This window comes from Bos javanicus, chromosome 15 (assembly GCF_032452875.1).
Source record: "Bos javanicus breed banteng chromosome 15, ARS-OSU_banteng_1.0, whole genome shotgun sequence".
Lineage (NCBI taxonomy): Eukaryota > Metazoa > Chordata > Mammalia > Artiodactyla > Bovidae > Bos > Bos javanicus.
The window spans coordinates 14,464,867-14,481,463 of record NC_083882.1 but is presented as its reverse complement, the minus strand read 5'-3'; the positions used below and the strand labels follow the sequence as shown (position 1 = coordinate 14,481,463).

The window sequence follows — 16,597 nt, the reverse complement described above, 5'->3', positions numbered from 1 at the left end:
CATATTTGAGTGCATTTTGAGGAACAAGTGCTGATGTCCTGCATTAAAATTATTATCTGAATGCAAGGCCGATTAGACTAACATACAGAAAGTGAATGACTTAGGGCCTCTGAAAACGCTTCCTGAGGTACTGGAAAATGTTTATTATATATACTGTAGATTCATGTTAAACAGATTGTTAAACTGTCCTGTGCGTGAGCTAATTTCTGTTTTTCTTTTTAGAACTGACATCTCAGTTGTTAGCTGCAGAAAATAAATGTAATCTTTTAGAAAAACAATTGGAATACATGCGGAACATGATAAAGCATGCAGAAATGGAGAGGACATCTGTATTAGAGAAACAGGTTTGTTACTTCACAGAGTCATTGTCAAGAAAAGTTAGCTATAGAGAAAATTAGGTGGATATAAAGACCTTTTTACTCAGTGAGGACTAACGGTGCTATTACAAATAATCAGTTCTCTGTCTATCTTAAAAGGTAATAGTAGCTGTCATTTTGAAAAACTGCTAGTGGAAACTTTGAGAGAAAAGTGGTTGTTTTTTTTTCTTTCAGCAAAGCTGTAAAGAAGAGTTTGCTTTTTGGATGACCCTCATACACACTGACATATTCTCTATAGCTTCTGCTTTGGGATGGTATAATAGCCCAGGACTGAAATTACTTGGGATCGGTTATAGTGTCTGAAGATTTGATTGTTCTCTTTCGTTGTTGTTGTGTTTGGTAGAGGTTTACTTATATTGAAAAAATACTGTCACTTGTATTTTCAAATCATGTTAACTTCTTTGTACATTATAAAAAGCATAAACAAGCATATTATGTACCTCTCTGCTTCTTGCATTTTGTTTAAAAGACTCAAGTCAGGAAGCATGTTTCAAAGTTCTTTATACTCTGAAAAGCTCTTCACAGTTGTTACTTTAGCAAAAATATTTTGTTCTGTCATATCAGAGGTATAAATAACTTATACATTTGTGAGAGAACAGCTTCAACATCAGCCTCAAATATATTTTTTAAAACATGCCTCATTTTCCTATTATAAATCTAGAATTTGAATTCATCATGAATACTTTTTTAGCATCTTAATTTTGTTATACAGAAATTGAATATTTTGTTGGACACTCTGCAGTGTGAAAAAAATTGAATGCTTTCCACCTTAGTTAGCCTTTAGTCATAGTTGGAGATATTAGACCTAAAAGAAATACTTGATTGCATGACAGTATTTAAGAGAATGTTTCAGCAGTTCTTTAGTGTGAATTATATTATAGTTCTCTTTACTATGCCAGTGAGTTTATTGTGACCTTATATTCTTGTTTCCAGTTGGGTCTAACATTTTTATGTGATAGTTGGAGTGGGGAAGGAGGTGATCTGCCACATGATTGGAAATAGCCAAGCATGTTCAGTAAGCAATATAGTAATTCTCTTTATTAGGATATTTCAGTTCACAGGTTAGAAAGCACCTATAAAACGGTAGTGAGATGTCTTGACTAATACATCTATTATACATAAATATGTCTTTGAATTAAGCTCTATTTTCATCAGTAAACTTTGAATAATTCATTTAATAAGAATGGTTCCAGTACTGAAAAAATGTGATTTGTGCCAATTTTTAACTTAATGTATTTTAAGGACAGTTACTATCCACTAAGGTGGGTAGGAGGAAATTGGTAGTTCACACAAATTCCTGAGAAATGTATTATTTTGTATTACTTTGTCATATTCAAATTTCTGTTAGTATGATGCCTATTGCTGACTTGTATATGAAGATACGCTGTTTCCAAGTTCAAATGCTTAGTGTTTGGACTTTTTATGTGTATACTTCAATTTAGCATATTTCCACTTCTTATTCTAGTTTAATTATTCTAGTTTATCCTGTGACTGACAGTCATTAAATCTGATAGGTGGCAGTCTTCAAATCCTTAACCATAAACCTCAGAAAAGAAAAAATGATGGATGCTTTGCATAGAATTCAGAGGAAGTATAAATGGTAGATGCCAAAACCATGACTAGTGCCTTAATTAAAACCGTTTAAGAAAACCAGACAAATTACAAGTATTTGTGTGCAGCCTGTGTGTCGTGAATACTGTAAAGAGTATTATCAGTGTATAGAACCACATGTTATGATAGTATATGATAAGAAGATTTCACTTGTATTTGTTAACATTTCTATGGTTTCATCTTAATACTGTTTTCCTAGAATTTCTCTGCAGTATCTAAGTAGTTCTGTGAAAAGACAAGTAGCCTATTATACTCTGTATTGGTTTTTTTCAGTTTTTTGTAAGATTATCATGCTATATTTTCATGTTATATTTAATATTGTTTCCCAGGTCTCCCTGGAAAGAGAACGACAACATGATCAAACACATGTTCAAAACCAGCTTGAAAAATTGGACCTTCTGGAACAGGAGTATAACAAGCTTACCACAATGCAGGCCCTTGCAGAAGTCAGTGAAAATTTCTTCCTCACCAGTGCATAATATTGGTTCTTTTGTAAAATTGGTCATTTTATAATACTAGATATTTTATAGGAAAAAAGTGACCTTATAGCAAAGAAACACATAGGAGGTTTTTTTTTTGTTTTTTTTTTTTTTTTAAGGAAGAAACATAAATTTGGAGAGAAAGTTCACATTTCACAATAGTAGTGTACCTAAGGAAAGAGTTCTTTTTGAAAATATTGACAGATGAAATGTTCTTCAGTATCCTTAAGTCTTGTATCACTTTAAGTTTTTCTCTGAACTAATTTTACTTTTAATTGATTGATTTGGGAAGTACTTAATACCACTGAGACTGTAAGGTTCCAGATCCAACTTCCATGTAGCCTATAGGCCTTCATACGGAGGCTGTGTTCTTTGGCCATGGATTTCGCTCGTAATTCTGTTAAGTCTTAAGGCAGAGTCATGGACGCTGGCAAGCCCAGAGCCATTACTAGGGTGAACTCACAGGCTTATATTTACCATGCTAAAATTTTACACTTCCCTATGTTGCTTATATTAAAATTTAACAAAAACACATTGAAACTCTCTTCACTATTACCACTTTTAATATTTTTATCACTAGAAAAAAATGCAAGAGTTGGAAGCAAAACTCCGTCAGGAAGAACAAGAAAGGAAACGAATGCAAGCTAAGGCAGCCCAGGTAAGTTGAAATGTGAGCAGATAGGCTCCTCACATTTCCTGCTATTCTTTATGTATAAATAGATGTATATGTGCACTGCTTTGATTATTTATATTTCAGAATGGTCCAGTATATAAATTTGCAGACTTAGCTTCATGTGAAAAATTTAAACTTTTTTATAGGCAGATAGTAAAAGCTGAGCAATTCTTTAGGGTTTTTCCAGTTGTGGACTTTCAGCCAGCTTTTTTTTTTAATCAATAGACCAAAAAATACCAGAATCTATACACATAATCACATAAAACTTTACAATCGTATAAAACTTCACATCAGTCACCATTGGAAATGTTTGAAAGCCTCATTCAGTAATCCCATCTTACAAGAGCTTCTCTTCTTTGGTGCCTCCAGACACCAGGTCAGTAGTGAAGGTAGTGGGCTGCCCAATAGTTGGTGACCTGTACTAATTCACTAAAGCCACTATATGAGGAAAATGAACTGTGCTCATTCCTAGCCCTGGATTTTTATCCCATGCCATGGTCACCAGGTGGGATAGGTGAAGCAGTGTGATGATCGGAATTTTTCTCAAAAACTCAGACAGTTTTGTTTCATAGGTTTGAAAACCACCGTTCAAGACAACACACACACGTACATATGTATGTAATTATATTTTTTAAGGAAAGGTTGAAAACAGCAGCCCTTTTTGAAATCCTTAGTAGTTGCCTATGGAATTTCTACTGTATTAAATTGCTGCAGTTCCCTGGTGGCTCAGAGGTTAAAGCGTCTTCCTGAAATGCGGGAGACCTGGGTTCGATCCCTGGGTTGGGAAGATCTCCTGGAGAAGACAATGGCACCCCACTGCAGTACTCTTGCCTGGAGAACCCCATGGATGGAGGAGCCTGGTAGGCTGCAGTCCATGGGGTCACAAAGAGTCGGACACGACTGAGCGACTTCACCTTCACTTTTCACTTTCATGCATTGGAGAAGGAAATGGCAACCCACTCCAGTGTTCTTGCCTGGAGAATCCCAGGGACGGCGGAGCCTGGTGGGCTGCCGTCTATGAGGTCGCACAGAGTCGGACACGACTGAAGTGACTTAGCAGCAGCAAGCTTCTAGAGAAAAGGGCTTAATTACATTCTCTGACATACCTTCCAGTTCCTTTGGACATAGATTTCCAGTTCCTTTTTCTTACATTAAGCGTATGAGCTTTTAAAAGAGGAAGATTGTACTTTGTTGTCCAGCTGCTTTGTGTCTAGCACTGTTGTACATGCTGTGTATGAAAAGAAGAAAATACTGAAACGTTGGTTGAGTTAGAAATATTGGCTTTAACTTGTTAGATAAAATTTAAAGACCAACCTCAAATAAAGAACTAAAAGGAGCCAGGCTAAGTCAAAGGACAAATTATAGGACAGTACTTCAAGATAAAATGAGAGCGTGGTATTGATTTAAAATCGTGGACACATGTTCACAGATTGACTCAAGGCATAGTTACATAGCTATGACAAGACACAGTTACACAGCTGTGATGTGTTTTTTAATCTGTACTGTATGACAGTGCTGTAGGTTTTGTGTAGGCCTTTACGTGGCATTGAGTCATAACTTTTATTTCTTCAATATTAACTTTAGGCTCTCATGTTTTTCCTAGTTGCAGACTGGTCTAGAAGTAAATAGACTTATCTATGAAGATAAGGCAACTTCATGTGTTCCCAATACAAAAAGAATTAAAAAAAAGAAGTCAAAACCACCAGAAAAGGTATGAAAAAAGAACCATAAGGTACTGTTTATTGCTAGGCATAGTTTATGTGAAAGTACTCATAAACCATGTGGTCCGTCAATCTTGGATAAGTAAAATCTGTTTCATTCTAAGTTTCTTCATTGGGAAAATGGGGATAAGTAATACCTTCTAAATTTTAACCCTAACAGTGAGATGATGAATATGAAAACATTTTAGAACTACGTAGCACTGCACAAATATTAGTTATTATTCAGTATTGCATTAATTACCCTTTGCTCTTGAAAGTTTGTGTGTGTGTATACGTATGTACGTGCATATAGACACACAGAGAATTTCTCTACTGACACTAACTGCTGTTTTGTCAGGTACTATTTTTTTTCTTTCTTAGCCTTTCCTTGGGGTAAGATGTGTGTTGAAAAGTATTAAGAGGAGCACTGGCCGTAATGCCAGTAGAGATAAAACAAGCAGGAGCCCAACAGTTATGTGAAGTTGCAGGTTAGTCTTATATAGGCAGCTCTTACCGTCATGTGAGTAAAAGTTCTTTCCTTTTTTCTCTTCCATGCAGAAGGGTTCTAGGAACTATTTTGCTGTACAGCCACATTATCGATTATGCTTGGGTGATATGCCATTTGTAGCTGGAAAGGTGAGTTGGTTGAACTCTGAATTTTTTTGTACAACTTAGATCTTTGAATTAAATCCACTCATTTGCCTGTATACCTATAAATGGTGAAAACTTATTCTGCTTTTTTACCAAGGGATCCTAGTGTTGTAAGAAGGAGATGGAAGAAAGTTTTATAGGACTGGGGAACAGGGGGAAGGCTCGGTGGGACACTTTAAAGCAGGTGGAGTGTATGTGGAAGGAAGTAATGAACAAAAGCAGAGACCCTGGTTTGGTGAAGGTATGGTTATGGATAGGAAAGGAAATGGGAAACTGTATATTTGTAGCACCAGAATTTTCATATCAGCTCTGTTGATTTGTATTTAGGTATAGATTGAAGACATTTAAGTGAAAAGAAGTCACGTCCTCTTTGTCTTCACATGCTTATTGCTTAAGGATTGATTCTTGGAGAAGCAGCCACACATAGACTTGAATCTTAAGTTCCTTTAGTGCTTAAAAATGTGGAGATGGTAATTTTGTCAAATATCAGCAAGTACTGGATGATTTCTAAGAAGTGCTTAACATTGTATTAGTTTATACCACTTTTTTCATTAATGTTTGTGTTGCTGGCTGTTTCAATACCTTGAATACCGAACTCTAGATAGTGAGTTTCAGAGGCTTGAGGAATACATTTTATTTATTTACTTTAACCCACAGTAAATTCTCAGTGAAAGCTTGGGGAAGGAACAATTTCCTAGCTTTTCCACTTGTCCTTTATAGATGTGCGTGGCACAAATCATTCCTTAAAAATTTTGCCATTGGCTGTCCTTTACCCTAAATTTATTAACCTCTTCTTGGATTGCAGATACCTTTTAACCTACGTTTTTTCTTGTCATCTGTTGCTCCTAACCATGGTTCTGCTTTGCCATAGAATCTCTGAGTTGGGCTGGAAACAGTTTCTTAAAGGATGACCAGCTGTATCAGAATCATTGACTGTGCATTTGAAAAAGCAGATTATGAAGCCTCACCACAATTCTACTAAATCAGAATTGTTTAGGTGTGGGGCCTAGAAAGTATATTTAATTAGTGCCCAGTCTCAGTCTGATGTTCAGTTATATTTGGAACCCATTTAATAACAGTTCCCCGTCCAATGTTTTCATTATGTAAACATTCAGCATAATGGTCCTAGACTCTGTCCAAACACACTACTGATGAAACCTCATTATACCTCAGACAGCCCTTCACGTTTCTTTAAGGCTTTACTTGGAAATGCTTCAGTTCAGTTCAGTCGCTCAGTCATGTCTGACTCTTTGCGACCCCGTGAATCGCAGCACGCCAGGCCTCCCTGTCCATCACCAACTCCCGGAGTTCACTCAGACTCACGTCCATTGAGTCAGTGATGCCATCCAGCCATCTCATCCTCTGTCGTCCCCTTCTCCTCCTGCCCCCAATCCCTCCCAGCATCAGAGTCTTTTCCAGTGAGTCAACTCTTCGCATGAGGTGGCCAAAGTACTTGACTAGATGGACGTTTGTTGGCAAAGGGTGAATCAATTCCTATAGTGTGCTTCATTTAATTAAAAATTCTGTGTAAAAAAATCAGTTCCACAAATACAGGACCTAGAAAGGCTGATGCTAAGACTAAGTAAAAGACCTGAGTAAAAGTCAACTTTAGTTGACTCTGGAATTAACGAGTGAAAGGGATGTTAGGCTTCCCTGTAACATGAATTAGATACTAGGCTGAATTCCTAGACCTCCAGAACATGACACTCTATTCTGTGCTGGTCACAAATTGAGAGGCCTATATTCAGTTTAGGAAGCAATGGAGTGAAGTGGTTAAGGAACTCACAAAGCACATCTTATCATGAATCGCTGAAGAAAAACATTTAGTAACCTAGAAGAAGGTAAGAATAAAAATAAAGCTATCTTCAAAAGTTCATCATCATCTATATGTATCCCTGAGAGCAGAAAAAACCCCACTGAGTAGAATTTACAACAATAGATTTCATGTCACTAAGACAGTTACTCCTTAGGAAAAAAGTTATGTCCAACCTAGATAGCATGTTGAAAAGCAGAGACATTACTTTGCCAACAAAGGTCCGTCTAGTCAAGGCTACGGTTTTTCCAGTGGTCATGTATGGATGTGAGAATTGGACTATGAAGAAAGCTGAGCACCAAAGAACTGATGCTTTTGAACTGTGGTGTTGGAGAAGACTCTAGAGAGTCCCTTGGACTGCAAGGAGATCCAAACAGTCCATCCTAAAGGAGATCAGTCCTGGGTGTTCATTGGAAGGATTGATGCTAAAGCTAAGGCTCCAATATTTTGGCCACCTCATGCGAAGAGCTGACTCATTGGAAAAGACTCTGATGCTGGGAGGAATTGGGGGCAGGAGGAGAAGGGGACGACAGAGGACGAGATGGCTGGATGGCATCACGGACTCGATGGACGTGAGTTTGAGTGAACTCCGGGAGTTGGTGATGGACAGGGAGGCCTGGCACGCGTGATTCATGGGGTCGCAAAGAGACACGACTGAGCGACTGAACTGAACTGAACTGAACCCATGTTAGATTAGTTCAGTTTTCTATTGTATTTGTATTATCCCCAAATTTAATTTGCTTATCTTCGGTAATTCCCATTGACGTCATTAATAGATTGAACAGGGCAGGTTCAAAGATACGGTTTTCAACCCAAAGTCGTCTTTTTTTCAACTTTTTAAATTTTAATTGGAGGCTAATTACTTTACAGTATTGTAGTGGTTTTGCCATGCATTTGACATGAATCAGCCATGGGTGTACATGTGTCCCTCATCCCAGACCCCTCTCCCTCCCCATCCCGTCCCTCTCGGTGGTCCCAGTGCACTGGCTTTGCAAGCCCCGTTTGTTGCGTTGAACTTGGACTGGCGATCTCTTTCACAAATGGTAATACACACGTTTCAGTGCTATTCTCTGAAATCATCCCACCCTTGGCTTCTCCCACAGAGCCAGTATAACAGTGTTGTGATAGTTTCAGGTGCCCTGAGGTCTCTACAAGTTATAATTTGTGCTTTTTGTGAAATATTATTCAAACAGCTAAGAATGTGCTACCAATTTGAGTATATCCCAAACTGTCTAGTGTGAAGGCCAGTTATTTTTATTTATACATTGTCATAAACTAATACACTTGTAAAATGCAATAAAAGTTAATTGCTAGAAAAAAATGAAATTTAAGACAAATACAAGTTACAGTTTTTTCATTTCTGAATTCAGTAGACATAAAATTATCTTAAGGAGGGTCAGAAAAGTAACAAAAAAGAATTTCAAAATTCTTTAAGCTTTTCTACTTCATCTTTCCATGTGAATTTTAGACTAAACTTCTCTACCAAAAATATGTCGTGCTGGGATTTTGATAGGAATGTATTAGTTAGGGAGAATTGACATCCTTGTTGATAGCCGTGAGAATGGTGTATCTCTTATTTATTTAGATCATTGATTTCTTTCATCAGGCCTTTCAACATAATAGTCGCATACCAGTTTTGTTAGATTTGTATTCAATTTTTTTTAGCAGTTGTGAATTGTGTTGAGTTTCAACTTGTTTCTACATGATCATTAGTAGTATGTTTGGGCTTTGTATGTTTATCTTACATTCTGTGACCTTGCTGAATTCACTTATTAGTCCTAGGAATTTTTTTTTTATTATTATTATTTACTTAAGCTTTTCTATGGCCTCACTGACTCCATGGACACGAGTTTGAGTAAACTCCGGGAGTTGGTGATGGGCAGGGAGGCCTGGCGTGCTGCATCCATGGGGTCTCAAAGAGTCGGACATGACTGAGCGACTGAACTGACTGAACTGAAGCTTTTCTGTGTAAAAAATCATGTCATATGTAAATAAGGATAGTTTATTTCTTCCTTTCTAATTTGCGTACCTTTTTACTTCTCTCTTGTGTTACTGCACGGGCTAGGATTTCCTGTATCATGTTGTAAGTAACAATGATGAGAGTGGACATCCTTGCCTTTTTCTGGTCTTCAGGGGAAAGCATTCAGTCTTTCACCAATAAGTATGATATTAGGTTTAAGCTCTTTGTCTATGCTCTTCATCAACTTGAGGAAATTTCTCTCTCTGCCTAGTTTGCTAAAAGTTTATACCCTTAATGGGTATTGGAGTTTTTCACATGCTTTTTTTCAAGCGATAATGGTTATGTGGTTTTTCTTTCTTACCTTATTGATATGCTGGATTACATGGATTCATTTTCACATACTGAAGTATCATTGCATCCCTAGAATAAACCCCACTTGGATGTTGTATATGCATCTTTGTATATTATATACACAGTCAGTCATGTCCAACTCTTTGTGACCCCATCGATAGTAGCCCGCCAGGCTCCTCTGTCCATGGAATTCTCTTGGCAATAATACTACAGTGGGTACCCATGCCCTCCTCCAGAGAATCTTCCCAACCCAGGGATTGAACCCAGGTCTCCTGCATTGCAGGCAGATTCTTTACCACCTGAGCCACCAGGAAAGCTAATACCAATTTAAGTGTTTAATTTAATTACTAAATTCGATTTGCTACCTAACCATAAAAACTAGGGTAAACAAAGCATCTGTTTAACTTAGCAGAGTGGTTTGCAAATCTGGCTGATCAGAATCAATTGGCAAATTTTAAATGTAAATTTCTAAGCCTTGACCCTGAACTGATTGAGTAGGGAGTGCTGCCCAGGAATCTGCATTTTAAACAGTCTGTCTAGCTGATGCTTATGGAGCCAAGTTGGCCCAACTGTCTGTTTATACATTGAAATTGCACATTGAGACAGTTGTTTAGTGTTCAAAAACAAAAATGTTTTGAGAGGGCTGCCAGGTTTTTCCTGCTGTTTATATGACAGACATGAACTTAGTGCTTCCTACTAGAGGACAGCGAAATAAATATGGTAACAGTCTCTATCACCTGGAAGTACTTACACTATTTAATAGATGAAATAGACATGCAAATGCAGTTAACAATCTATTGTGATAAATGCTGTGATAGAGATACATGCCATAGGTCATCTGAGACTAGACCAATGAATGAACTGGAGGTTTTAAGAAAGTCTTTACAAAGCATATAAGAACTGTGTACTTTTCTTTTTATTGGCACATGAAAGAAATGGCATGTGCAAGTACAGTTTACTGAAAGAGTGCAGAGCAGGTAGGAGACACTGGGACATAAGGCTGAGGTGTCGAAGTTGCAGCTTAGTGTCCACAGGGCCTTGATTTCTATGCGAGGAGTTTGTACATTTAGAGTCAGCGGGCCTAAGATCAGATTGTGTTAAATAGGAGAACATGACCAGAATAATATTTTAGGAGGACAGCTGATAGCACTGTGGAGTTAAGAGACAGGGAACAGGAGGACAGACAGTTGGGATGTTCTTCCATAACTGACAGAGGTGGGCACTAAGCCACATGCATGACAGTAGGGTGGAGCGTAAGAGGCAGACTGGAAATGCACTTGTAATGTTGGAAGTTTGTATCATAGGGGTTTTGTGGGAAAGGAAAGAGTCTTTTTACCCAGGTTAGGGGGTAAAAACATTTTTCCAGAAGATGTGGCTTCAATTACTTCTCTTTTCTTCAGTCCACCAGCCCCAGCCATGCAGTGGTAGCCAATGTTCAGCATGTCTTGCATCTAATGAAGCAACACAGCAAAGTCTTGTGCAACGATCGCGTAGTCAGCAGTATCCCTTTGGCAAAACAAGTGTCTTCACGAACTGGGAAGAGCAAGAAGTCAGCAACACCTCCCTCTTCTAGCAGTGTTAATGAAGAGCTGTCTGAAGTCCTACAGACTTTACAAGATGAATTTGGGCAAATGAGCTTGTGAGTTTCACTGTTTCCTTTTTTTTTTTTTTTTTAAATTTCATTTAATTCTAAAACCTCATTTTAACTTCTTGGTGACTTTAATAATTCTATCATATTTAAATACTTCAAGAAATATTTACTGAACACAATCATTTTACCAATCACTCAACAAGTTACTAGGACTTTAACAAATAACAGCTCTTCTGGGCAAAGTGTCTCCCTTTTCTATTACTGTTAAATGTTTTGAAGACCAGAAGTTTAGTTAAGTTTATCTAAATGTAACTGATAAGTTAGGAAGTGAGTGAAGGACAAGAATCCTTCTCTGGGCTTTCCTTTTCTACATTATGTAATGCTCTGTGGGGGAGATAGATAATTAGTGCTTTAAACTTTTTCCTGTGCCTCTGGTACCCTTTTTGGACTTCTTTACTATCATTAATAATAAGGAAATTTGCTCTATTTAAAAAAAATGAGTCACGTTTTAATGGGCAAAGCAGGGATCCCATGGTGAGGGAGATGTAGTGGACTTAGCCGTGTAACATAGGAAACGAAGCCCTCTTCTGTGTTTTATATAGTGATCACCAGCAGCTTGCAAAACTTATCCAAGAATCACCAACTGTTGAACTGAAAGACAACTTAGAGTGTGAACTGGAGGCGTTAGTGGGAAGGATGGAGGCAAAAGCCAATCAGATAACTAAAGTTCGAAAATATCAAGCCCAGGTAACTGTTTTCCTTTACTCATTTCTAATGATTAAAAAACAAGAATAAAACAGAACAAAAAACCCTTTCCTTCAAGTAAATTGATGACATTGTATCATAGATAGCTATAAGAAATATTTCCTTATTGTAGATATTTACTAATTCAGTTCATTAGTTATTAAGAACTGGTGTTAAGCAGGCTAGGAAGACACTGTCTTGTAGTCTCTTGGAGTAGATTTTATCATCTGAAATACATCTTCCAAGTACTGAATATATTTAATGTTCTTACATGAAAGAGATTTCTCTATCTGTGTTTGGCTGCACTGGGTCTTCACTGCTTTTGGCGGGTTGTGGTGCGTGGGCTTCTCATGGTGGTGGCTTCTCTTTGGCAGAGCACAGGCTCTACCCGTGGGCTCCAGTGGTTGCAGCACGTGGGCTCAGTGATGACGGCGTGCAGGCTCAGGAGCTGTGGTACACGGGCTTAGTTGCCCCGAGACATGTGGAAGCTTCCAGGAAGCAGGGATTGAACCTGTGTTCCCTGCACTGGGAGGCAGATTCTTAACCACCGGACTACCAGGGTTAATGTTTTCTGTACATTAAATTTACCTTTTTCTAATTAAACACCAGCAACAATTTATTTTAGCCAACAGCTAAAGTAAAAATAAAGCTCCCTCTTTGAAATTAAATTATTCTAAAAGAGAGATAATAAAATTAAAAAATCCTTTTCATAGTACTAATACATAACCATTACATTCCATCTATCCAGAACATGCTTCTCTCTGCTCAGACTAGTTTCAAGAATGCCTTTCTCTTCCTCATTTATTTAAAATCCTTCTTGTCTTCCATTACCCGTGTGGGAGTTTTTGCCTCCTCCTTGACTTCCCCCAAACCTTCTTGCTTCTCACACACCCTGTCCTGCATTTGGCAGCGTTATCCTAACTTCTGGTGTAGCACCAGAATTGATTTCTCCTCTTGTTTTGATGTCACTATACACTAGTACAATAGGTTTTTGAAGGCTTTAAAAAAAACCCAGGGGAAAAAAAATATATATATGCGTTTTGGTTAGCATGAGAGTTAAAAATACCAGTTTTTGCAAGCATATGTTTTTATTAATCTTTCCTTTTTCTTTCTTGCCTTGGTTTTTTGGTATAGCTGGAGAAGCAAAAGTTGGAGAAGCAGAAGAAGGAATTAAAAGCCACCAGAAAGACTCTTGATGAGGAAGGAAACAGCAGCAGCCATTCTACAACCACAGGGACCACAAATAAGAAGGACTTTGCCAAACCGAGACCTGGAGAAAAAAGCAGGAAAAATCTTCAGTTATTGAAAGATATGCAATCCATACAGAATTCATTACAAAGCAATAGTTTGTGTTGGGATTACTGACTGGTACCAGGTCATAAATTTTATTCACATAATCTGTACCTCATCAATCAGATATTGACTTTCCAGGTCTCATGTTGGAATTACTTAATAGCAGGCATTTAGGGACCCACGCTACATTACATAGGCTTCTTGTGCCACACGTCACAACTAAATGGTAGCCATCTAAACAGAAACGGGGGGGAGTTTTAAAGGCCAAGAAGCCACACATACTCTGTTTCTTTGTTTGAGATGAATTTGCTGTACTGAGATATTGCACTTTGTAAACAAATTACCAATTTTTTACTTGTGGGTGTGATTTTTTTAAATAGTTCTATTATATAAGTAAAATTAGGTTTAAATTATCAAAGTATGAGGCTATCCCATAGGCAGTGTTTGTTTGAAAAGTCTCATTTTTAAATCTTCCCTGGCATGAATCGCCTGCTTTTACTTTTCAATACAACCATTAAATATGCTCCATTTTGACTACTGATGGAGGTTTTCTATATTTAAATATTTATACATATTTAAGAGGATTGCTTTATTTTGCTTTTTGACATTACAGACATTGGTCAGTATTAAATACACTTGCATTGATGTTAATTCACCATTAAAATTTTTAAAGATGCATTCATTTTAAATCAGTTAAAGGTGAAAATCACAAAAGCATTTTTAAAACTATAAACAAATTGTTAATGACGTAAATGAGGTTTTCAAATGAAGAGAGAAAGGGAGGTGTTGTAAAGTATATACATATGTATTTTTAGATAATACCTGTTTGTAATCATGCTATTCATTTCAAGGCATTATGGTTTTTAATCTTAAAATCCCTGATTATTTAATTTTGTGTACAGTATGAGTGCAATATTAACTGTACACATGTAATTGTCATTGTTAATAATGTGAATCATAGTTTTGAATAGTTCAAGACATGTTAACTTTATAAATTTGCCACTGAAATCAATAAAGCAGCTTTTTTAAGGAAACACTGAAATTTTCCTTAGCAGCCTGTTAATAAAGGCTTTATTTGTTGTAATCTCTCAAAAAAAATACATTTTTAAATAGAACATTAATCTCTTATGAGAAACAGTAAGGATATATGGTATTTAATACATAATTTGCCTTTTTCATGCTTACACAGAAACCAGATCCAACAAAACTGAACTGTCTCACAGTATATAAGACACTCTTTGTTGTTGTTAAGTCTCTCAGTCACGTCTGACTCTCTGCAACCCCATGAACTGCAGCACGCCACACTTCCCTGTCCTTCACTATCTCCCGAGTTTCCTCAAACTCACGTGCATCAAGTCAGTAATGCCATCCAACATCTCATCCTCTGTCGTCCCCTTCTTCTCCCGCCTTCAATCTTTCCCAGCATCAGGGTCTTTTCCAATGAGTCAGTTCTTCACATCAGGTGGCCAAAGTATTGGAGTTTCAGCTTCAGCATCAGACCTGCCAATAAATATTCAGGACTGATCTCCTTTAGGATGGACTGGTTGGATCTCCTTGCAGTCCAAGGGACTCTCAAGAGTCTTCTCCATCACCACAGTTCAAAAGCATCAGTTCTTCGGCACTCAGCTTTCTTTATAGTTCAACTCTCACATCCATACATGACTACTGGAAAACCCCTAGTTTTGACTAGACGGACCTTTGTCAGCAAAATAATGTCTCTGCTTTTCAATATGCTGTCTAGGTTGGTCATAACTTTACTTCCAAGGAGCAAGCATCTTTTAATTTCATGGTTGTGGATTTTGGAGCCCAAGAAAATAAAATCTGTCACTGTTTCCATTATTTCCCCATCTCTTTGCTATGAAGAGATGGAACCAGATGCCATGATCTTCGTTTTTTGAATGTTGAGTTTGTAGCCAGCTTTTTCACTCTCCTCTTTCACTTTCATCAAGAGGCTTTTTAGTTCCTCTTCACTTTCTGCCATAAGGGTGGTGTCACCTGCATATCTGAGGTTATTGATATTTTTCCAGCAATCTTGATTCCAGCTTGTGCTTCTTCCTCCAGCCCAGTGTTTCTCATGATGTACTTTGCAAGTAAGTTAAATAAGCAGGGTGACAATATACAGCCTTAATGTACTCCTTTCCCAATTTAGTGCTAGTGAACACATTGAGTAGATATTAAAGAGATTCCTTTTTGCCTGGGGTTGAAATGGAGTTCTAGGATTTTGTCTAGACAAGCAGCATGAAATGCAGTGGCTGTGGTCACTAAGCGTATTAGGCCTTTTACTGCATTGACGATGCGTTCCGGGACAGTGGTGGGTGGGGTGTGCAGTGCTGTGGTGGTGCAGAGGGAGGCGGGGCCGGGCAGAGAAGGGAGTGGTGAAGCAAGGATCATTTCCTGGGGAAGGCAATGACTCCTCACCCACACAACAGCAACGGCCTTGAGGGAGAACAGTTTCAGGTCCACAGGATAACGAAACAGAGGCAAGGATGCAGGAATCTGCACTTTACATAGGAGAATTGGGACCAGTTGAGTAGTACTTGTACATAAAAGTTGAGTTTATGCCAGTGAGAATAGAAGGGTAAGCAGAGAAGTGCCAGGAGACTCAGGAGCTTTGACTTAACCACACAAGTTTGTCTGTAAATTTCATATCCCTAATCATAAAGGAAAAAGTAGACCTGTGCAACCAATAGTCAGATAATCTAACAGTATAACTGTAGATATAAAAAGTGCTAAGACTGCTCTCCCCAGCTTCCAAACACACCCCAGTGGATTATCTTTTAGTTCTGTTAGGAACACCTTTATTACAAGTGTGTTTGTTTGAACACATGCATTACAGAATGGGTATCACTTGCATGCACTGAAATAATACTGCTGAATACAGCATCAAGTAGCTTTGTTGGAAACAATCTTTATTATGTCTTCCTAAATACTTAACTACATGCATTTCAAAGTGGGTGTCACTTCCAATCCCTGAAATGACACTGCTGGAACACAGCTTGTAAGTAGCTTTGTTAAAAACATCTTTATTGTAAGGTTTTCAAATAGAACAAATTTGACATGTAATGTACAAATTCAAGGTGTATAGTGTGTTACTTTGATACATTTATATATTGTAATATTGCCACTGTAGTGCCATTTATCACATTATATAACTATAGTTCAGTATTGTTGTCTGCACTCATTATATTGTGCATTCTCTCTATGGGTTATTTACTACTTGTTGCAAGTTTGTACCCTTAACATCAATCTTGTCCATCTCCTGCTAACCACTATTTTACTGATTTTTATAAGTTTGATGTTTTTAGAGTCAACATATGAGACCATACAGTGTCCTTCTCTGACTTAGCGTAATGT

General features: G+C 37.7%; 1 protein-coding gene across 3 annotated transcripts in view; it reads left to right on the top strand.

Moving 5' to 3' along the window:
- CEP57 (centrosomal protein 57) overlaps positions 1-14,277 on the top strand; it is a 41,513-nt gene extending 27,236 nt beyond the window's left edge. For all 3 annotated transcript variants that reach the window (XM_061440163.1, XM_061440164.1, XM_061440165.1), the window contains 8 exons: positions 223-344; positions 2,318-2,434; positions 3,048-3,125; positions 4,744-4,851; positions 5,399-5,476; positions 11,016-11,254; positions 11,809-11,953; positions 13,085-14,277. In XM_061440163.1, coding sequence (XP_061296147.1) covers positions 223-344; positions 2,318-2,434; positions 3,048-3,125; positions 4,744-4,851; positions 5,399-5,476; positions 11,016-11,254; positions 11,809-11,953; positions 13,085-13,315 — 1,118 coding nt within the window. In that variant the 3' untranslated portion in view covers positions 13,316-14,277. The remainder of the gene's footprint in view (positions 1-222; positions 345-2,317; positions 2,435-3,047; positions 3,126-4,743; positions 4,852-5,398; positions 5,477-11,015; positions 11,255-11,808; positions 11,954-13,084) is intronic.
- Positions 14,278-16,597: the final 2,320 nt, after the last annotated feature.